Raw genomic sequence first — 23,549 nt, forward strand, 5'->3', positions numbered from 1 at the left:
CACAGTCAGTTTGCATTTGTAGAAGTTTTATTTTATTTTATTTTTTTGCTAAATTTCGGTTGGTTTTTATTTCCTTTATAGATCTCAACACATCTTCACATATTTGGGATTTGAGATTTCAAAGTAATTCTAAAAACACAAAACAACACAAAACCCTAATAACACAAACACAATCACAAAAATCCTAAATTTCAAATTCAAAAACCCTAATAACAAAACCCTAATAACACAATCACAAACACAATTAGTTTGCATTTGTAGAAGTTTTGATTTTTTTTTTTTGGTAAATTTCTAGATCTGGTAAATTTATGCATTTGTAGAAGTTTTTTTTTGGCTAAATTTCGGTTGGTTTTTTTTTCCCTTTATAGATCTCAACACATCTTCACATGTTTGAGATTTTAAAGTAATTTTAATAACACAAACCTAATCACAAAACCCTAATAACACAAACACAATAACAAAAATCCTAAATTTCGAATTCAAAAACCCTAATAAAACAAATACATTATATCATCTACCAGATTTGAGATTTCAAAATAATTTTAAAAACACAAAAACAACTTACCGTGGGTAATCAAAGACAATCTTTTGTTCCATACATAGCCTATTTGGACAGTAGCTATCAATACATTAAAGACAAAAATCTAATAACATCAAATAGAAGCATTTAGATATGTGTGATCCCACTACAGTTCTGGATAGTGAAATCCTTAACACGGTCAATCAACCTTGGCTGGAATATGGTTGCCATCGGTTGCAATTTGGTACACATAAAATGCAGTCATAAGTGCACTACAAAATCCTTTAGGGCAGCCACTATGTCGTAGACTCTTTTGTGCTGATTTTGTGGATGTATTTTGTGGAAATACAAAGTCCTTTAGTGTATTTTGTGGATGTAAGACCTGGATGTAGTTTGTGGAAATACAAAGCTGTATTTTGTGGATGTTGTGGAAACATATTGTGAATGAAACTGTCCATTATTATATCTACTTTCATGTGGCTGATTTGTCCATTAATTTAGTCTGTTGACCATCTGATTCAAAATGATAAAGATGTCCATTGGTTGGGTTCATGTAGGATGTATTTAATAGCCTGCGGGTTCTCACGATCACCAAAAATTTTGGTGAAATTTTCTCATGTCCATGATCTTTTTTTTACTAGGTTGTGCTGGTGGATCAGTCTCAACATTCATCAACTCCTCCTCCTTATTAAGCATATCAACGTCTTCTAGATCTATTGGGACTCGACCACTTGCATAGGAGGTAGCTGCTCTAGATGGGTGTCTATGGCCTGAAGTACTAGTTGGTGATGCTAAAGGCTACGCGTCATCTAATTTGATAAAATGAGATGGTGTAGCATTCACAATTAACAAACAATCGTCGTTTTAAATGTTATGATAATTATCTACAAATTGAAAACACATTGAAAAGGAAAAAATATGTGTCTAGTCATGTTTGTGGTTGTAAAAATAAATAAAACACTGTTCGAGCGAACGTCACCTGGAACAAAAAAAACTGATATTTACAAAACTTAAATCCTTCAATTCTTAAATTTAACAACCTAAAAATCGAAATCATTAAAATGAAAACAACAAAGAAGTTGAAATGAAAAACAAATCATACATATTTCACAAAGGAAGTTACAAATCACATTTTAGATTTTATAATTACTCGAAAGAACAACAAATCTATTAGAGGATGAAGTTACAAATCATTCTTACAATTACTCTGGTGATAGCAAAGTCCAAGATGGCGACCTCAGGTGACGGCAAACGGCGTTCGGAACTCAACCGAGTTGTGTAAAAGTGACTCACTGGGGACTGTTGTGTGAAAGTGAGAGGGGAAGATGGGGGTCCTACGTTTTGGACACCTTTCCTTCACGAAATGACGTCGCTCCGATTCAAGCTATTTTCTTTCATTTTAAAATGAATATATGATGTGTCATATATTTTCTTAAAGGTGCAAGTATGTAGTTTACACCACATTTTCTAACTTAATTTCTTGATATTTAATGACTAAAAATGCTTTGGTCACAAATGAATTTTATAAAAGTAAATTCATAATATGATGTGATTTGATGTGATATGTCAGATTGTAAAATTATTTTTATTGTAAACTAAAATTAGCATATCATATAAAAATATATCAATTTATAAATTTATTTTTATAAAATTTATTTATAGTTGTATTACTTCTCTCAATATATGCTTTTTATTTAGAAAAATATTATTTAAAACGGGATAACAGAGACGCAACTGGGCGAAAAGCGGAGAGTCTAAGCCACTTAAAACAGAGAAAATGAAAGCAAAAGTTTTCCTACCATAATCTTTAAGGATTGGCTCAAGATCTTTATATTTGCAAAAGGATCTAAGCCAGGTAAATCCTTCTAGCTATTTATTCTTGATCTGTGATTATTTGTTTTAATATTTTACGCCATTATGATGATTTTTTATTAACATTTATAATTCATTCCGTAAGTAAAGCAATGGGGTATTTTACTGGCGAGGAAATTGTAGGTGGTAAGAGTGTAGATCTGGATTGTGCTGTATTCAATATGCATGACTAGTTAGAGGATTCTTGTTAGAATTGAAGGGGGGCTTTGCATTTGGAAAATGACTGGAAATGGGGTTTTGTTTTCTACAGGAATCAATGAGTTGAGACCTGCACTTCCATTCAATTCCAATTAGCAAAGATCTTGTTCTATTTAGAATGTATGATAGTTAGGAGGACCGGCCATGGTTTTCTTCATAATGGGCCTTTCGTTTTTGGATGGCGATTTTGTGTAGTTATTTGGACTAGGTGCTTAGGAACTTGATTAAGTCAAGAGTCTTGATTAAGTTCTTGATTAACTTGATATCAGCTATATTTCTGTTTGGTAAGTTGTGATAAACTGCAAAGAAATATATAAAGTTGTGATAACTCTTATGTTTCTTCTTTTTACGTTGTGCAGCCTGCAGGTGAAAACTATGCCTAGCCGAAATTGTGCTTCTTCCATGTGCTTTCCAAGGTTATCATTTTTCTCTATTACAATTATTGTCCAAACAATCATGTTGGGGACATAAATAGCTGAGGAGATGCCAAATGAGGCCTTGATATAATATATTAATATAGCATATTAGGCACTATCGTCACTAAAAAGCTGACAAGCTTAATTATGTAATATCCACCATTTAGCTGTGTTGTTTCTACCTGATGTGAGTTTTCCATCACAAATTCAACTCCCACATATCCACTCCAGCTTCTAACTTTTCTGTTGTAAATCTTACGACAGACTGCATCTTTGGCTTTCTATATTCTTTCTACATTGTTCTTTGACAGCTTTGTTATCATCTTTGTAGTCACTGTAATTCTTGCCGCTCTTGATTTTTGGGTAGTCAAGAATACTAGTGGCCGGATCTTAGTTGGGCTTCGGTGGTGGAATGAAATAAATAAGCAGGGTGAGAGCGTATGGAAATTTGAGTGCCTTGACCAACAAGTTAGAAAGATTTCAATGCCATGATTGCCTTTTTAGTTCTACAAATATTTCTCCACCCCCATATATTATTATTACTATGTCCTATTTTTTCTGCATTGTCTGTTTACAGCTTTTGATGTTGTTCATTTATGCAGTCATTGGCTCGTATGAACAAAAAGGACTCATGGCTATTTTGGTGGACCTTGTATCTCAGTGTAAGTATTCATAGGATAAATGTTGCATGTGACTGTCTTGTATTACTTTTGGTGCTTGAATTTTCATGGAGACTACAGAATAGAAGGCAACCTTCTATAATGTTAAAATTCAAAGAGCATAAAATGCATTGACTGTAAAATTAACTTTAGCAGCATTTTGCATGTTGTAGATAGATTATGTTAGTAAAATCACAAGAGCAATTTGGCTAAACCCCTAGGGGTTGGTTCAAGTGGTAAAGGCCTTAGTCTCGATGGTATGCTCCCTCCAAGGTCTAAGGTTCGAATCTCACTGGGTGCAAACAATCTCTAAGGGCCATCAGACTGGGGAATTTTCTCCTTAAATTACTTGAGGTGCACTTGTGGAAAACTCCTTGCCGAAGGCCTGTGCACCTCGGGATTAGTCGGAATGCTGTTCTGGACACCCAGTGCCAATAAAAAAAAAAAAGAGCAATCTAGCTATTTTATCGTTAGCTTTTTTAACAAGTTAAATACATTAGAAAGCGCCAAAGGTGGTAGAGCAGGAATTTCTTTGATATAGTTCTTGTCCACTTGGGCAGTGCCACTTTGGTGTACGTTTAATGATTTGCTTGTCTAAAAGGAATATTTATTTGAGGGGGATGCGTCGGAAGCACTTAAATATATCTTGTATTTGCCTTACCTATGATGTTAAAAATGATAGAGATTACAGGACACTCACTACAAATATAGTTGTCACTTGTACCTTCTGTTGGGTCCTCGAGAAAGAAAACACAGACGTGTTGGCATAGTTTAGGTGCATGTAAAGTGATGTTATGGAAACTTTGAATTGATTACACTAGTTAAGATGTCAAGTATGTTTAAATTTCTTGGTCAGGTATAAGGAGACGGGTGAATATGTTAACTTGGAGCATTATGGTTTAACTTTGGAACCATGTAAGAGCAAGGGGATGGTGCTGAAGAAACTTGGATTGTTGTATTAACAAAGGAAAGAGTGATGGCGCATTAATGGCAAATCAAATGGAATGAAGAATATACCCATATTTTAGGGATAGGTGGATTTCATGGATGCGTCATTGTATTTCAACCGCTCGGTTCTCAGTTCTAGTTAACGGCACACCGGCTGGTTTTTTTGACAGTTCGCGGGATTTGCAGCAGGGAGATCCTCTATCTCCTCTTCTTTTTGTTATAGTTATGGAGGCTTTAAGTAGGATGGTGCAGGCTGCTTTTGGGGGAGGGTTTTTATCTGGCTTTCAAGTGGGCAATGGTTCTGGTGGTCCTACTATTATCTCACACCTTTTTGCAGATGATACGTTAGTTTTTTGTGAAGCGAATAGAAGCCAGATCCAAACTCTACGAGCACTGTTACTCCACTTTGAAGTAGTGTCAGAGCTAAAGATGAATCTGGGCAAGTCTAAGATGGTTCCTGTGGGTGCGGTCTCTAATATCTATAGTTTAGCAAGCCTTCTGGATTGTAAGGTGTCTTCTTTCCCAATGAAATATATGGGTCTTCCGTTGAGAGCAACTTTCAAGAATAGAGCTATATGGGATGGGGTGGTAAAGAAGATAGAGAATAGGTTGGCTGGCTGGAAATTTGTGTATTTATCAAAAAGGGGCCGCCTCACCCTTATCAAGAGTACTCTCACTAACCTCCCTACTTATTTTTTATCTTTGTTTCCTATGCCTGTAGGAGTGGTGAATAGAATGGAGAAACTCTTTAGGGCGTTCTTATGAGGAGGCATGAGGGAGGAGAAAAAATTTCATCTGGTGAGTTGGAAGACTGTATGTGGCTCCATTGTGAATGGGGGGTTGGGTGTAACTTAAGAATTTTTAATAAAGCTTTACTAGGAAAATGGCTTTGGAGATATCATTTGGAGGGGGAATCATTGTGGAAGGATATTATTGATGCTAGATATGGTATTGGGTTGGGTGGTTGGTGCTCTAATGAAGTGAGAGGGGGTACGGTGTGGGATTATGGAAGTATATCAGGAAGGGGTGACCATGCTTTGCAAATCAAATTCGTTTTGTAGTTGGTGAGGGCAATCGAATCAGATTTTTGTGGGACGTGTGGTGTGGAGATCAGGCATTGGAAAGGGTTTTTCCTACTATATACCATATTGCAGCTAATAAAGAGGGCTCAGTGGCGGACGTGCGGTTATTTTCTCATGGTACGCATCAGTGGAATATTCTTTTTAATAGAGATTTCCATGAATGGGAATTACCTAGTGTTTTATTTTTTTTCAGCTTATTATATTCCACGGAGACTCTTATGGCACAGCGAGATAGCTTGAAGTTGAGGTCTAATAATCACAAGATATTTACAATTAAGGTGTATTATAGCATCTTGACAAGACATCTTGACAATACTCTGTTCCCATGGAAGAATATTTGGAGATCTTGTATATTTTCTAAAGAAGCTTTTGTTGTTTGGAATGCTGCTTTTGGGAAGATATTGACCACGAACAATTTGAGGAAGAGAGGTTGTGTATTGGTGGATTGGTGCTATATGTGTAAGAAGAATGAAGAATCTGTAGACCATCTCTTATTATACTATGAGGTAACAAGGGCGTTATGGGACGAGATCTTTCAAAGGGTTGATGTCGCTTGGGTTATGCCTATGAGGGTGGTGGATTTGTTGGATTGTTGGACAGAGTTGCAAGGCTGTCACCAAGTGACAGTAGGGTGGAAGATGATTCCGTTGTGTATTATGTGGTGTATTTAGAAGGAAAGGAATGCGCGTTATCTTGAAGATAAGGAACGCACAATGACCGAGTTGAAGAATTTTTTTCTCCACACTCTAATGTGTTGGTTTTCCACTATTGTATTGCATGGGGACAATATTCAGGATTTCTTGTCTTTAATTTATCATTTTTAGAATGTATTTATGAGCACTTATGTATACTTCCTATGTACAAGGGCTATACCTATTTCATTTATATATATAATATCTATCTTTTACTGATATAAAAAAAATATATATATATATATATATATTTGGGTTTAAGCTTTAAAGGCTTAAGGCTTATATTTGGAATACATATTAAGAGAAAAATTGGCAAAAGACTCATGGATGACTTCTTCTTGATTCATAGATTAACACATGGTATGATGCTGTCTGTACTGCACCCTTATTGCAAAATACAAATGGTTTTACTTTCAAGTAGTGATAATCAATGGTTGCCAAGTACAGTTAAAAACAAGGATGAAATTCTATCAAACCTTTTTTTACTGTTAATTTATGTCTTGTGCAACTTTTTGTGTTACAAAGCAATGTAAATAAGTAATATTAATATGTTTTCCCCCCTCATCACATGCAGGCAGTTGCTTGGTTTGTCCTTGGAATATTTTCAGTCATCAGGTTTGAACCGGATTTCCTCCTGGTTGTAGGAGTTTGTTTGTGCCTCAGTATTGCAAACATTGTTGGATTCACTAAATGCCGCAAAGGTATTAGAACCGTAACCTTTTATTTATTCTCTGTATAGCACCTTTATTCCAAACATTCTGGAGTATTTATTCTTGATTTCCTTTATGTAAGTGAATTTTTTGGACATACATTCCTAATGCTCAAGTAAACTGACCTTTTTTCGATTTTGAAAGATAATAGGTAATGATAGGCAATGCCTCCATCTAGAAAACTTATCCATCATAAATTATGCCTGCCTTAAGTCTGTTGTCCCATGGTTGGATTGGGCATGTGAATATAAACAAACTCTTCCCACTAATTTTCAGCTTTATACTGTAAGTGTATTTAAATAGGTAGAGCATACTTTTAGAGGATTAGCCTTTCTTTTGACTGACTGTTTTCTGTTACTTCTCACATGCTGGAAAAAAAGCCGTATGCATCTGTAATCAGTATATCTCAGTATAAAGTTCAGGGAAAACTGGTGTAGAAAGTCTAAAGGGCAACCAAAATAGTTGTTCTTACATTCTCAAAAACATCTTCTGATACAAAAGTTTTGCCAAGCTGCTCATTCCAGTTAAAAACCCTTTGATTCATGTCATGAGCAACTTAAAATCTTTTTAATCAAAATTAAGTAAATGCCGATTAAGCACCATTTGGATAGAACACTGCACCTATAGAAAAACCATTTGGATGGAGCTGCTACTGCTTTCAATATATAATCAACTTGATGGAAGCATGGTGAGCACCGGAAGAATATCTAATAAGTGGCCTTGAGGAAAAGTGAGTCCCTACAAACAGTTGTTCAGGATTTGAGAATCAAATAATTCAAACAAGTTCTGTTTAACCTGGGTTCAGACCGCATAGAAACATGCATACTCAAAGCTGAATTCCATCTGGTATAATCTGCTACATAGAGCTTATGTCACAATTAGCTTGTAGTCTAGGTGTGTGGGCCCACCCCGCTGCCCCACCCCATCCGCCCCACCCCCCGCATGGGCGAAGCGGGGTTGCCCGCTCCGCCCATGCGGGGGCGGGGCCCCCCGCCCCGCAACTAGTGCCCCTAAGGAGGGGCGGGTGGCAAGGAGGGCCCAACCCCACCCTGCATTTCCCCCTCCCCACCCTACCCCCGCTTACATATATATATTATATATATATAGATATAAACATAAATATATATTTATATTTTACAAATTGTGTATATATAAATATATATTACAATTTGTTAGACTTGTTCACAAAATATGCATTGGTAAATTTAAAAACTACATAGTTTAAAAACTAATACACTACAATTTACACAAAATATGCACTAGCAAATTTAAAAATTACATAGTTTTTAAATTATAGTCATATTTACAAAATTTAAATTTATAGCTTGGGTCTAAAAATGTATTTTTAATTACTTTTGTACTTAGAAATAATTTTTAAATCAAATAAAATGTAATTTTTTTTTTTAAGTAGAAGGAGGCGGGGTACCCTGCCCCCGCATCTTGGAGGCAGGGGACGAGGGTGAAAACCCCACCCCCTTGCCCCATGCCGGGCAGGGTGCGGGGAAGAGTGGGTTAGGGCCGGGTAACACCCCTATAATATAGTCTTGCACCCAAATCAATCAGAGATTAACAATTTAACTGTGTTTATTTTCATAAAAAGTTAGTTTTTGGAACTCACTGATAGATCTCATGAAACATTATTTGACACTCTTCAATGGAAAATTCTATGTTATCCAAGAGTACTTAGGAATTCCAGCCTAACTTTTCTATAATATGTGGACTATTTATCTGAAAGTATGTCGGAAAATTCATCATGGTCTTAAATCCCTTTATTATGCGTTATGACTCTGATACATAGTTATGCATTGGAAGCAATGTTGATACTGTTATGTTCACCATGCCTATCTCTGTTCTTTTTTATCTTGAAGAGTGCTTTGTCTATCTTCAGATGCCAAGAAGCAGATTCAAACATTTGCCACCCAGACTCTTGCCTCTCGATTCTCGTCTACAATTCAGTCAGCATTTAGCGTGGTATAAGTTCTTGGAGAAGAAAATAGCCAAACATAATAATGCCGGTCGGCAGTTGAATCAAACGTTAAGCGAATGAATTGAACCTGTGTAAGACTTCTTTGGTTTTCTCAATAGGCTTCAGCAGAACTCGATAAATATTGGTGCTGTTTGTTTGAGATTTGTAAATTGATTTTGATGGTATATGAGGTTGATGGGAAGCATGAATGTAAAGGCCTCCCCGACCCCTAAAAATCAAAGATCTAAAGTTAAAAGTTGTTAAAACTTCTTGTTTCACCAAGTTCTTGATAAAGTTAATATATATCGTTGACAAGCTTTTAATATTGTTCCGAGTAGTTTTTGTCTTATGTGCATATAGATGATATGGTATAGTGTAAGAAAGGGGCACCCATAGTGGGCACCCATTCACCTCCTCTTGGGGGTTATGAAGTGGCTTAAGAGCCACTTCATGAGGCTTGATGGCTGGCGATGGCCAGGCAGGGGGTTATACTAGAGAGGCTATTTACAGTCTCTCCCCCTCTTTGGAGGATATACTTGGATAAACAAGCTCTCTCTCTCACATGATTCTCTCTAGTCACGACATCTAGACTGTGGAACGTGCAAGTGCTGCTCTAGTATTACCACGTAACACACTCCACCATCGATGTGAAGATTGTGGACGAACAACGACGCTGAAGAATCTATGGAATAACCGCACTAAATCTGAGATATTTCCTACGAGGTAATATCGCTTCCTCTGTGCATTTTGATCTAGTTTTTCTAATATTGATTTTTGGAAAGAACGTTTTCATTTTTGGAAAGAACATTTTCATTTTTGGAAAGAACATTTTCATCACGTTTCATTCCACATTACTTTAACCTTAATATTTTTAAAATTCTTTTTTTATAAGATCGCCGAAAATAGTGGGAGTAATTCAATAGCTAGTGAGAGTATACCTTTAAGTTAAGATGTACCATTAGTAATAATGACTCCCAAAAGTTATAGAATATAAGGATCCTTTTAAATAACATGGTAGTTTTATATCAATATTCTCTCATTGTTTAGAGACTAGATGAGAATATTTATAATATGGCTCCGCTAAAGATATTGAATTCACATAGTAGGAATTTCAACATAGAATTTTAGATTCACTTCACTTATATGATCCAACCTGAAGTTGTTGATCTAATTGACAAAGAAAAAGTGGAGTTGATAGAAGTATAGATCCATCTCTTGGCACTAATTGAGTTGCATTTAGATAGCTATTGATCGCATATTTATTGAAACTTTTCTTGAAGGTGTTAAATAGCTGATTCTTATAGGAGAATTAGATGGTTTGCTTTTATGATGTTTAGGCATGAAGTACTTTGAGCACATGATTGTTGCTAGTACTATTTTGGTACAGAAAGCGAATGAATGCTGCTGGTGTTGTTTACATGCGACCTAAACAAACCATCTATTCAAAGATATCCAATGTACCTAGTTGTTTTTTTTAAACGACTTATTGAATAAAATGGGGTTCTTTGAACGTTGTGGACAATATTAAAAAAGTTTCATCATAAGAGATGTTGCAAACTGGTTGTCTTAGATAATTAATTGTTACCTAATAAGAGGTTTTCCATACTACGAGGTGATGGACATGGGTTTGTGAAAAGTAGCTCAGGCTTCATGTCTTGTAAGACTGTTTTTGAGAAAAACAGTTTCTAGGAGCTCTTATTCAAAATCCATAGACAATTAATGAGATGGAAAATACTAAAGAATCTAGTTTTGCCTATACTATTTGGTATTTCCATTATGGTTTACTCATGAGAGTTAGAGGTTAAGATTTTGTTAGAGGATAAATATGGCTTACTTGATTAAGTGAGTTTGTTATGCGATTGTCGTTAAAAGTAATGAATAGATTATAATGATTGTCTTTGGGGGCAAAGGCCCTAATCGCTTTACCCTTAATGAAAAATAAATTATGGTTATCTCACATGTTTTTGTTGAGTACAAGAGATTTATATGAAACCTTGAAGTCGCAAATTAAGTTTGTTGAATGAAATTTGTGGTCACCTTGTAGATTCTTAAAAATTGCAGTTGGACTTGCTGACTAAAATCTAAGGTTTATATTGTGAGTTTGACCTAAATGAGATTCGCGATGAATCGTCGTTGACTTTATGGTTATGCAAATGACTTTTATATGTAAATGCAGAGTCTCTTGGTAGGAGCATGATTTGGAAAGTTACTACACATTAGAATGCGCATGGAGAGAAATGGTCATTAAACACCACTTGAGAGTTGTGGTTTAATAATTTGTTGTTGACCATGTGATTTCTCTGTACCTCATGGTATTGCTCATCGTCCACATGATACTGATGTGTTCAATGATCATGTGGCGTGATTGAAAGCATTCTTTGATAAGCACACATATTCACCATAAATTTATGGGTTATGGTGAAAAAGTTATATTCACAGGTTTATATCGGCTCACTCACACGAGTGATCGCCTTTGGCGTTACAAAAAGGTAGCGAGCAAAGATGAGACAATGTGTTACTTGGTACTTGTCCGGAGAGGGATAAGTTGGAAGACACAAAAGATATGTTGCCTTAGTGGGAGCTAAGATAAGGTTTAAGGACCGTGCATGGTTACCCACAATCCATGTAGCCTATGGTTTAGCCAGATGCGAGGCTCTCTTTGGTGCTTTGGATAGCAAGCAAATGGAGGGACTCGGGTTAGGCGCTGAGATAGCGACTAGACTAAAATCTGTACGGTGAATTGAGATTAGATATACACTTTTTCTTTGAAAAGAGAACTCCACCGTAACATGTATTTCATACTACATGTACTTTTATGACCAATAATAAATGTGAGTGAATAGTTTCATGTTTCCTCACCGTGTGAGTCATGTAGGTTATAATTGATGACTTTAATTTATTTATGTCCTTAGGAAACCTTTGACTGTGTCACGAGGTTGATGTTTTAGTGTCTGCTACTTTGGTATGTTATCTATGGCCATGAATGATGCGGTCTAAAGAGGCATTGCTGGGAAAGCGACTGAACTAAAACTAAATGACATGAGCGCGAAGGGAAGACTATTTGGTAACACATCGATAATAGTGTGTACTCATTACCGGCAAGTTATGTTGCTTCTTGGAAATTGCAATATAGTTGTGAGTACATCATATTTTATGGAGATTGAGCATTGATCTGAGTCATTTGGACTCGAGAGGGATTAGGGATGCTTAGTCTGATGTGACCAAATGAGTCGGGGCATAACGAGACACTTTTAGGGATGTTGTTATGCTGGTCTTCTCTCGGAGAGATTTGGTATAGTGCTCCCATTTTTCTTTTACAGTTGTGCTCGATGGTCGCAAGGCCTATTTGCCAATATGAACAAGATTGAGAACATATTAAGAGATGCAGACCTGGGGTCTTGCCCACTATGTATGAGTGGGAGATGTAAGAAAGGGGCACCCATAGTGGGCACCCCTCCACCTCCTCTTGGGGGTTATGAAGTGGCTCTTAGAGGCTTGATGGCTGGTACTTAATGACCAGCCAGGAGGTTACACTAGATAGGCTATTTACATAGTCTCTCCCCTCTTTGGAGGATATACTTGGATAGACAAGCTCTCTCTTTCAAATGATTCTCTCTAATCACGGCATCCAGACTATGGAACGTGCAAGTGTTGCTCTGGTATTATCACGTAGCACAATCCACCATCGATGTGAAGATTGTGGACGAACAACGACGCTGGAGAATCCGTGAAACAACCGCACTAGATTTGAGATATTTTCGACGAGGTAATATCGCTTCCGCTGTGTATTCTGATCTAGTTTTTCTAATATATAGGAAACCAAGTCGAAATTTCTTTGGTTTGTCATGATTATTGCAAAAAAAAAATTCTCTTTTCCCTACATAAATATTTAATTCGGATGTCCATTATGCGTACGAAGTGGGCAGGAAACAAAGTCAACATTCTTGTTCTATATCAAATCCTTCTTGGGGCTTATGCTTTTCGTTTTTGTGTATATGGGTTGTGAATATTTTCAAGTCTGAACACTGTATTTGCTTACAAAATTTGAACCTCTTTCTTGCAAATTGACTTTGTTTTCTCCTATGTCAATTTTTTTCTGCGAAAATAGCTCCGTGCGTGTCGGGCTGGGGTATATATCAGCCATCAGGAGGACAGTACTATCTTTGGGTGGAGTTGTCTACAATATGAGGTAAAAATACAATGCTAAGCATTCATTATAGTAAGAGCCATCATCACAGTGAATGTTCATTGCTGATTTTGTGACCAACTTTAAAAGGCTGATTTCCAAAGGGTTTATAGAAAATTGTAGTGCCAGAAGCTTCCAGTTTGACTTGGAAAGTCTATACATATTACAGTCAGCTGAAGAGGCGCACGAAAGGATCGCTCCATGGAATTGCATAGCCAATTGAGTTTTGAATTTGTGTTTAGAAGGAGAATAAGACTAATGACAAAGTTTAGATGAACGTCGTAGAAAATGTGGAGTCCAAGAAGTTTCTGAGGGCACATCAACATTCTAATATGATATTGTTTTTACTGGAATATCGTACCATTGCATTGGACATTACATCCTTCATATAAAATGAACAGTACATATGATAACTGTCCATTATGTATGTTAATGCCTTTTTAAAAATCTAACTTAAAAAAGTTTGGATATATAAATTATCTCACATTATTTCATCTTATCTCATCATTACAACTTTCTCAAATTCTTACATAAAATATAATAAACAATTTAACTTTTTCAAATTTTAAAATAATAATAATATTAAAAAATAATATATTATTTAACTCATCTAAAGTGATGTCATCTGATCTCATCTTCCTATCAGAATCCTAACTGTTTCTCTTCAATATTAAAGAAACATATGCTTGTCACATGCTTAATGGACACATGTCAATTTTCTAATTGGGTGGAATAAATTCCTTCAACCTAGTTTGCAGGAAAACTCTGTCTATTAAGTAGAGTATGATATTCTTTATTTAAACATGATCAAGTGTATATTATTGGTTAAAAAGTTGTTTGAGTCTAGACTGGCTCGATCTATAAATGCTCTCTCAAGTCTAAGTAAGACAAGCGGATTTTTTTTTTTTTTTTTTTTTTTAATGAGTGGACTACATATAATAATAAATCATGCATTGTACACTTGGCAAAATAAGGTTTGGATGATGTTTTTAAAGCTTAAAGTGACGGAATCGAGCCATTGACACATTTTTACAAGCACATGATTTTACAATTAAAAAAAAAAAAAAAAAAAAAGCACATGATTGTAGTTAAATCATTAGCGGTAAAGTTATATGAGTTCAACTCGTGTGGAGACCCATTTAAGTGCATATTTAATTTCATTACTTTACCATGGGCAAAATTGTAACATGGGCCCTATCTATATGTGCTCATGCTCCCTGCTTCATATGTATCCTGGAGGGACAAAATCTCCCCGTCCTCAAGGCCCACCTACGCGGCTTAAAGACCCCGAGCCCAAAGGAAAGAACCCATGACAAGCCCTGAACATCGTGTGGGTCATCCATTCAGGATTCACACGTCACCCATAGGAAAAGGATCCAATAGATTCCGCATCAGCATAGTAAATTCAAATGCGTCCTCGGTAATTGAACAAGGTCAAATAAAAAAAGGATATTCAAATCACTATCCTAACTCAAATAAGAGATAAGGTTCTAACGGAGACGAGAGTAGACCACTCCCGACATATATATATATATATACACACACACGAGAAGAGACGCTCTAGTCAGGTAAGTGAATGGTATCTCTGCTCTATGTATTAGTTGAATAATTAGTTTAATTTAGGCATCAAAGGCGTTTCGATACACTTCTAACTTTTTTTAATTAAAGTGTTGTAGGTTTGCAAGAGGTTCAAGAGTGTGAAACACGTCCAAAACATATCCTATCGCAATAAGATTATAGAGAGTGAGTATTGGAAGCAGAGCACCAAACCACTATGCTCTTATTCTTCTTCTTCTTCTTCTTTAATGGCTACAAGTACACCCCTATATCAATTTCTTACAATAGTTTGACGTGCGATTTTGGCTTTAAGATTCTTTCAAATTAATGAAACCATAGTGAAAGGGTAGAAAAACGAAGAGAGAAGTGCTAATCATCTTTTTATCATATTAGAAAACTATTTATTATAGATAAAAAGAGCAGAGTGTAGTCTGTTGCAAAGGATATTCATGAATCTATTCTCTTTCTGATAGGCAAAATTGGGATGTATTTATTAGGTTCATAGGGTCAGAATTGAGATGTTTACTTATATAACAGGAACCGATGCTTTTCTCTTCTTTTTTTTGGTGGTTGTGGGTATCCATCGCTTGAGGTGCCACCAAACTTCGACTTATATGCATCAAAATTTCTATCTCTATCTTTCATTCTATTTGGGGGCTTCTTTTTCTTTACAAGTTATAATCCCATCAAATCAAAGCATATATTATATTGTTGCTCATCTTTTTCACAGCTGCTGTTGGCCACAGTCGTCTGTATAGTACGTACCTTGGACCGACGGACTTCATCTGCTTAGCCGCCTCAGTCCTCACCATCAATTTCCTCACCATCATCATCAACACTTACAGATTGGGATGGTCAATGTGACGACCAACGTGCCTTGCTTCTTTTGCAAAAGCAAACCAACCAACTTTTATTGATTTTGAAGCCAATTAGAAAAGATGGAAGGATCTGAGCCACTCCAATCTTCTTCTATATTTTTATATATAACACATGCTTAATTATTTTCTATGCTTTCCTTCTTTTTTCAAAAAAGAAAGTACCTAGAAAGAAAGAGATCAGAATCACCAAGACATAAGATCTCGTTCCTGCAATCTATAGTCCTTCACGGCCGGGAGGCTAGGCCAGGAATATCAGTGGAAAGGATAAACAAGTTCTAGAGAAATATCAGTATTACAGTATGAGTTGGACAAGAAATCCTGAATTATTTTTGTACGAAGTCTTTCTGGGTGTCATTTCAAAAGTCATCTTGAGCTAGACACTTCCAAGTGGCAATTTGCAAGACGAGAGTCCAATTTTGGGCGGTTTAGCAAAGAGATTTTGTTCCCTGTACCATTCCTCCTAATCTGATTTGACCTAATTTTATGCATGCATGGCATATGTCGTACTTCAAAACCCTAAAAGAAAGAAGTAGATCCAAGCCTCGCTTAGCTATATATATGTATGCGCATGTTTCTTCAATAATCACCTAAGCCAATGAATTAGAGAGTCTTTCCCTTATGACCCACGTAAAGTTGACATGAGCACTACTGATTAGTAGAGTACGTAACACTAATATCGTTTTCAATCGTTTATGATGCCGAATCATCATCATATGATCAAGCATGCATGTACTATTGCGATTTGCCTGTTTCACTCGCATGCATGGTGTTGCATTCACCAGGTGCCACGCACCACTTCCAATACATGCTTGAGTTGAGTCCTCCATAACCAACGGTACTGGAATGTGCCATTTAATTACGGGTGAAAAAAAAAATGAAAAATGGGTTGAATCGAATCGAACCAATGAGTTCAATTCAGTTTGTAATCAGTTTGGTTTGATACAGATTCTTAAAAATCAAAATTGGTTCGGTACCGATTTTAATATTTTAAAAATCGGTTTGAACTGGCCATTTTTTATTTTTTATATATAATATTTTAATTTTTTATATTATATTATATATTATATACTAAAAAGTTAATTAATATAACATTAAATTTTAATCTTAAACATGAACATTAATATTAAGTTATTAATATAAACTTACTTTTGGAAAGAACAAATACTACATATTAGAGGAACTGGCCGCTCTCAAGTCTCAACTTATATAGTGCTACATGCGTAAACGGTAAATTGGAAAAAAACGGATTGAACCGAAATCAGAAAAACTGAAAGTTTCGGTTTCGGTGATGAATCGATCTATATGAGCTTCTAAATTTTCAAAACCGATATATCGATTCATTTCTAAAATTTGTCTAATATTGAATCGGGCCGGTCTCCATATTTAACCGATGTAATTACTTTTATAAAAGATCAGAAATATAAACCATATATCTAAGGTTTGCTTATTAATTTTGATACGACGAGTCGCATGAATTAGATGTCTTAATTGTTCATGTGTAAGGTGTATTTACGAGAAACTTCTTATCAAATATTTATACACTCTTAAAATTAGTCGGAATTTTGTCTCCAAAAACATGGTTTCAATAAAATAAAATAAATAAAAAAGCAATATAAAGATCAATGAATAAGTATTTTTAGATATGAAAGAATTTATTAATTGTAAGTCGGCGTACATGTAAAGAACATATGTGACTGATTTGTAGAATATTTGTCATAGTTACCGTTTGGAAGGTATATATCGTTCGTATTAACTTGCACAGATAGAGATTTTTTTTTAATAATATCGTATAACGTACAATCAGATTTTTAGTGAATAGCGTATTATGAGTACCTAGACGAAAAACATCCTCTCGAATTCTTGTCGTAACTTGATTGCCTCAAATGGAAAGAAGATAAACATACAATATTTATTTATTAATATCCAAACCACTATCCAAACCTCCCTATCATTGGCAATTAAAAAGGGTAATAAAGTAGATCAAGTCTTGTGCATGCCCTCTCCCAGACCAGTACTATTGCTCATTGTTCAGGGGTGGGGAGGCACTCATCCCTTTACAGCCTCTAATGAAACTGGTTCACCCTCCAAAAATAAATTAATTAAGAAAATAAACCAAATTTCAAGATAAGATCCTCTTCATTTCACTTGGAATAGAAAAATATCTATTAAGCACATAATCAATATCATTTAAATGATAAGATTTGATTTATAAGATTTAAATTTTAAAATTTCTCTTTTAAATTAAATTATCATGTTATGTAAGCATGCACTTTATTAACTGTACTATTCACATCGACTTATAAATAGAACTTTTCATCCATTAAATACAAACAAGTACAGGATATTTTGGTCATATTTTTGAAAGCATTTATTAATAAGAAAAGAAATGAAATAATTCATCTATTTGCACTTTTTTTAAAACAAAGAAATGCTTGGTCCACAAAATAATTACAAGAAAATCACATTACAAACCCGCATGGCGTGACTTAATTATATGTTACGTTAGATTGTAAAAATTAATTTGCAGTCATAAAATATATCTAATATATCATATTAGGTTATCCAATCAATTTTTAAGTTTGTTTTAATAATATGTTCTCTTTGCAAACTAAAAACTTAAAAAAAAAAAAATTAATAGAATTCAAGTATGCTTTGGCATCGAATGTAAACTCATTTACTAAGTTTATTCGAAGAAAAGAAAACCCAATGCGAGGAAGGTGAGACCCTACTAAGGCTTTTGGACTCTCTAGCTAGCTCCTTTTGACCAAAAGGGCCCCGTCCTAATAGATTACCAATTTATCCACATATTGGTGTGGCTTTTGTACGTAGATCATGTAATATTCCTAGCTAGCTTTGATTCCCAAACCTCCAATATATATTAACTCTTTCTGAGGGAACTTGTGCCTCATCTTTAAAGAGGTAACTAATCTTCTATATTCACATAAGACTTTTGGCCGGTAATTGAATAAATGAGATAGATAGATAGATAGGAATCTTGATGCTGCTTTAGCTAGCTAGCTCTGATGCATGTTTGGAGTACTGATGAGGAACATGATGTCATGTGAATTAAGAGTAGAAATGCGACGAACTTTCCAAAGAATTAGGATATTTAGCTATAATGGCCCCCTTGTTGATTATGTTATAGAAATTAATTGAATATTTTGAAGGAATTTTCTTTGGGAAGAAAGTGGTACCGATGATTCTCAATTGAAAAGAAGAAAAGGAGAGTTGCCGCATGGGTTCATGCGTACGTGTCGCAAGGGTCGAATTTGTGCTCATCTTTTCCGGTCTTTCTTCCTTCTAGTCTCCCTTAAGGGAGTGACAAAGGAATCAACATCGATGTTTCACCATGTTTGGAATCATCCTGGATTATTTGACCCTCCTAGCCTCATGCATGTAATTAGTACTATAGTTTTCTGAAAGTAAATTCGCATGACGAAATTCTTTTGCAATTGGTTTTTGGGTCGTTTCATTCATCACATGATCATCATGCATGTGATCTCTGACTAGTACTACTAGATCATCACTAATAGTATCATCGGGAAGAAAATTTAAGAGCATTAATGTGAAATCATATATATGCAGCAAGAACACGATTTTTTTTATCAGAAAAATTATTCTTATCAGTCATTATTCACCATTTCACACTTTACTGAGTTTACACTCTATGAAAAACACTCATACACCAGTGTATGGGTAATTTACCCTATGAAAAACACTCACATATCCTATGATCAAAAGCTATAGGCGTGGAGGTATACCCTATGATTAAAAACACCCTCACATCCTATGATCAAAAAGTACTATATATAGGTGTGGGTTGTGTGATGTGAACAGTTATTTATTTGTAGCAAAACTCTTTTTTACCATTACCGAATGAAAGTTTGAAATTACTCTTGGTTTAATTAATTAATTACGAAATTAAGAATGTTGATATGTTTTTTTCTTTTTAATCTGCTCAAGCGCCTAGCTGAGTTGACGTACAGATCATTACATAATATTATATATATATATATATATATATATAAATTAAGAGATAAACGAACGATCGAGGTCGTGGATTCAAGATTCATTATATTATAAATTAGCCTGTGTGTGTTTACCTAATCAATAAAAAGATATTTCAGGCCATCTTTGAGAAAGAATTAACAAAGAAGCATAATATATAGCTAATTAAATATATATATATATATATATATATATATCTTGGTCATATTCAAACGGCATAAGTAGTAGTTGGGTTTATTATTCTGCTAGCTAGCGAGGTGTCTAATCGCTTGACCCGAATCTAATTAGAAGAAGTTGATGACAAACAAATCGAGTCAATCATCCGCTCGACCCATATTTCAGTCCGAGCTAGCGCCATTAATAATCACTCACAAGTTTACTTGAAATAATATTCCTAACCGTAGTAGTCAAAAAAATTCTTTCAAATTCTTGTCCAAACTAAAAAAAGATTTTAATTCGCTAGCTATAATGGTAGAAACCTACTACACAATTGACTTCTTTGATCTTTATAAAATGATCACTAGGAAGAAATCATGAACTTTTGCTGCTAATTTCATATAAATATACAGTACTAACTCAACGCCGTTCTCAACAAGTGGGCAGTAAACAGTGGGCTCAAAAATGTCATGGCTTGTTCTGAATGGTTCTTAGCCAAACTTATACATAAGCTTATAAGAACACGACATCAGGCAGCAGCTACCTTAATTACAACTACCGGTACTGGTCGGTCACAAATTATATATATCATCTTCACAGAAACCACTTATATATGGTCCGTCCCTCAGAATCAACTTCACATGCTTGCGAGCTATATATATATAAAACATATTAAGTATATGTTTGGTAACATAACTGTTCTCAAGTACTATTTTCAGATATTTTTTTCACAAACATCACTCGAACACAAAATATTTTTAATTTCAAATCTTCAACTTTTTCATTTAATCATTACAAATTTTTCAAACTCTCAAATAAAACATAAAAAATAATACTACTTTTTTCAAATTTCGAAATAAAAATAATATTAATTTTTTTAATTTTTTAATATTTTTATTAACTTTTTCTCTTTTATTTTTCAAAATATAATAAAATATCTTAATTCAAATTATTAAAATATTCTAAATATCGAGGCCGACGAAAAAAAAAAAAACACCCTCAACAAATCGGAGATTTCATTAGTTGTTGAACTCTGATGTACCACTGGTTTGTGTGCGTGTATTAGGGAGAAGTGGAAAATTCAAAGGGTCAAACTCCAGAAGAGAAAGTTTAGTCTAAGCTATGTAGCTAATAATAGTATGATATTAGTCACCTGTGGCGTGTTCTCTCACGTACATACCCCACTTTTTCTTCAAAAATTTTATTAGTGATATGGTTTTCCTTTTTCCAATCCGTCTTTTCCTCTCTATATATAATCCCTTCTTATCCCGAAACTTAATCCAAATCAACCCATCTTCTCTATATCCATAGATCAAATTCAATCTCTCTCTCTCTCTAGAGGTTAGACTCCTCCATTGGAGAATGGATGCTGAAGTGAGAGGTCGTGGGTCTGCAAAACAGGTGAGTAATTCTGATCAGGAGGGCATGGACATTAGGAGAGGTCCATGGACAGATGAAGAGGACTCCATGCTCAAGAATTATGTCACCATCAACGGTGAGGGTCGATGGAATTCCGTTGCTCGCTGCACAGGTAAATTAACCAACTCTAAGCTCATCCTCTTCCCCGCACAACTTCGTTGCATCATTATTATCTCTGTTTGATTTTCTGACCGAAAGGACAAGGAAAAAGGATCAAAGCTAGCTAGCTAGCTTTGATTAGATCCAAGCCGGACCCGAACACGATTAGAATTTCTTTTGTCACTGATTCTTATTATGATCAATAATACAGGCTTGAAGCGAACGGGTAAAAGCTGCAGATTAAGATGGTTAAACTATTTGCGCCCTGATGTCAAACGTGGAAATATCACCCTCCAAGAACAGCTCTTGATTCTTGAGCTTCATTCTCGCTGGGGAAATAGGTACCTTTTTTTTTTTCCTTTTTGGATTATGATCATGATCAGCTTTAATCCTATAACGAATCGAATATAATCTTAATTTGTTGATGTTTTGAAACATTATAGGTGGTCCAAAATAGCACAGTATTTGCCTGGAAGAACAGACAATGAGATCAAGAACTACTGGAGAACAAGGGTCCAAAAGCAGGCCAAGCAGCTCAAATGTGATGTCAATAGCAAACAATTCAGAGACGCCATGCGTTACGTATGGATGCCCAGATTGATAGAGAGAATCCGGGCCATGGCCACCTCCAAATCCCAGTATTTGGATGGACCCACCAACACATATTGTCCTGATCTTCCCCTCAACAATCAGACAGGGCTCGTTCCAAATCAAAGCCATGCACCCATGTCATCCGGTCCGGCTGAGACCTACTTGAGGCCCGCAATATCGAGTACTTCTTCGGATTCATCGGAGGCCCAAGTTTCCTCGGATCTAACTGATTGTTACGATTTACCATGTGGTAATTACATCGAGATTTCTCAAAACGAATCAGGAGGTTTGATCCAGCAGGGCTTGGATATCCAAACATATAATGATGATCAGCATCATAGCAATGGATGGTTTGGTGGTGGGGTCGACACATTGGATAGTTTGTGGGATGATGAAGAGAGTATGTGGTTTTTGCTACAACAGCTTGGTGATGTTAATGAGGTCTAAATAATAGAATTTCCTTGCGTGACGTATTAAGGCATTCAAAGCATTATGTTATTCCATAAGAGACAAGAGTAGTAGCATTAATGCTAACGTACGTTGCTAATCTGACAGCTTTTGTGTACAAATAAACACGTGATATATATATATATATGTATATATATTATATAGAAAAACTCAATTTGTCAAAAAAATTTACATTATTTTCTCAACATCTCTTAAATTTATTGACCTAATATTAAATAATTAATTTATAAAAAAAGCACCTCAAATAAAAAAGATGATATATAATTTTAAAGATGATGAATAACATTATTATATTATATTATATTATATAAATGATCGATGTTTAAAATCACAATCCCGCCGTAACTTTTCCTTTGATTTGTAGCAAAAGGGCCATCTCTTTTTGATCGAGAAATGAATTTTTACATCTTTAGTGCCGATCCCATTATCATTCCGCATGCGTGGGACGTTGGCCTTTCTTGTACGTAAGTACTCGCATCTCTTTCATGTATATGATCTTTATTGAGAATGGGACTATATATATATATATATATATATATATATATATGAAATTGCTTCTCCCACAGAAAGTGACCATGAATTGGCCACCGAATGCATTTTTTTATTTTTTATTTTTTTACTTAATTGTTAAGTAATTATTTTAAAATGAATATATATTTTTATTTTTAAAAAAGAAATATTTAATAAATTTAAAAAAATATTTGAAAAACAAAAGATAAAAGATAAAAAAGATTTTGCCTATTCGTTAGTAGTTTCGATGGACTCCCTCTGTGAGAGTAGCACCATTCATATATATAATGGACAATTGGGGATGAGGATTATAAGTACTATGCATTAGCATTGAATTGGTTATTCTATTCTTCAAATTTTAACTAATATGTAACTTTTTCACTTTTTACTAATCATTTAAAACTTGAAGTTTACATTAGATTAGCTATCACACTCTCTATAATAATAAAATATAATTAGTTTTTATTTTTATATTTCTTTAATTAATTTTTATTTTTTAATTACTTTTTTTTTATAGCCGCAAGAGAGAGAGGTAAGCTTTTTGAGCCACGATGCCATGCTGGAGAAAAGAAAGTAAAAAGGGAAGAAGAAGAGAAAAAAGAGAAAAAAAAATT

The 23,549-nt window shown here is 34.9% G+C and overlaps 1 protein-coding gene and 1 pseudogene across 2 annotated transcripts in view; both read left to right on the forward strand.

The window, feature by feature from the left end:
* LOC121263365 overlaps nucleotides 1-9,388 on the forward strand; it is a 23,800-nt pseudogene extending 14,412 nt beyond the window's left edge.
* The window catches only part of LOC121263363 (transcription factor MYB108-like), a 26,031-nt gene extending 3,419 nt beyond the window's left edge, over nucleotides 1-22,612 (forward strand). Inside the window, exons 3-6 of one of the 2 annotated variants that reach the window (XM_041166212.1) lie at nucleotides 9,613-9,623; nucleotides 21,171-21,379; nucleotides 21,578-21,707; nucleotides 21,810-22,612. In XM_041166212.1, the coding sequence (XP_041022146.1) occupies nucleotides 21,211-21,379; nucleotides 21,578-21,707; nucleotides 21,810-22,404 (894 nt within the window). In that variant the 5' untranslated portion in view covers nucleotides 9,613-9,623; nucleotides 21,171-21,210 and the 3' untranslated portion in view covers nucleotides 22,405-22,612. Of the gene's footprint in view, nucleotides 1-9,612; nucleotides 9,624-21,074; nucleotides 21,380-21,577; nucleotides 21,708-21,809 lie in introns of those variants that run through there. The other variant, XM_041166211.1, reaches the window with a different exon arrangement.
* Nucleotides 22,613-23,549: the final 937 nt, after the last annotated feature.

This window comes from Juglans microcarpa x Juglans regia, chromosome 4S (genome assembly GCF_004785595.1).
Source record: "Juglans microcarpa x Juglans regia isolate MS1-56 chromosome 4S, Jm3101_v1.0, whole genome shotgun sequence".
Taxonomy (NCBI): domain Eukaryota; kingdom Viridiplantae; phylum Streptophyta; class Magnoliopsida; order Fagales; family Juglandaceae; genus Juglans; species Juglans microcarpa x Juglans regia.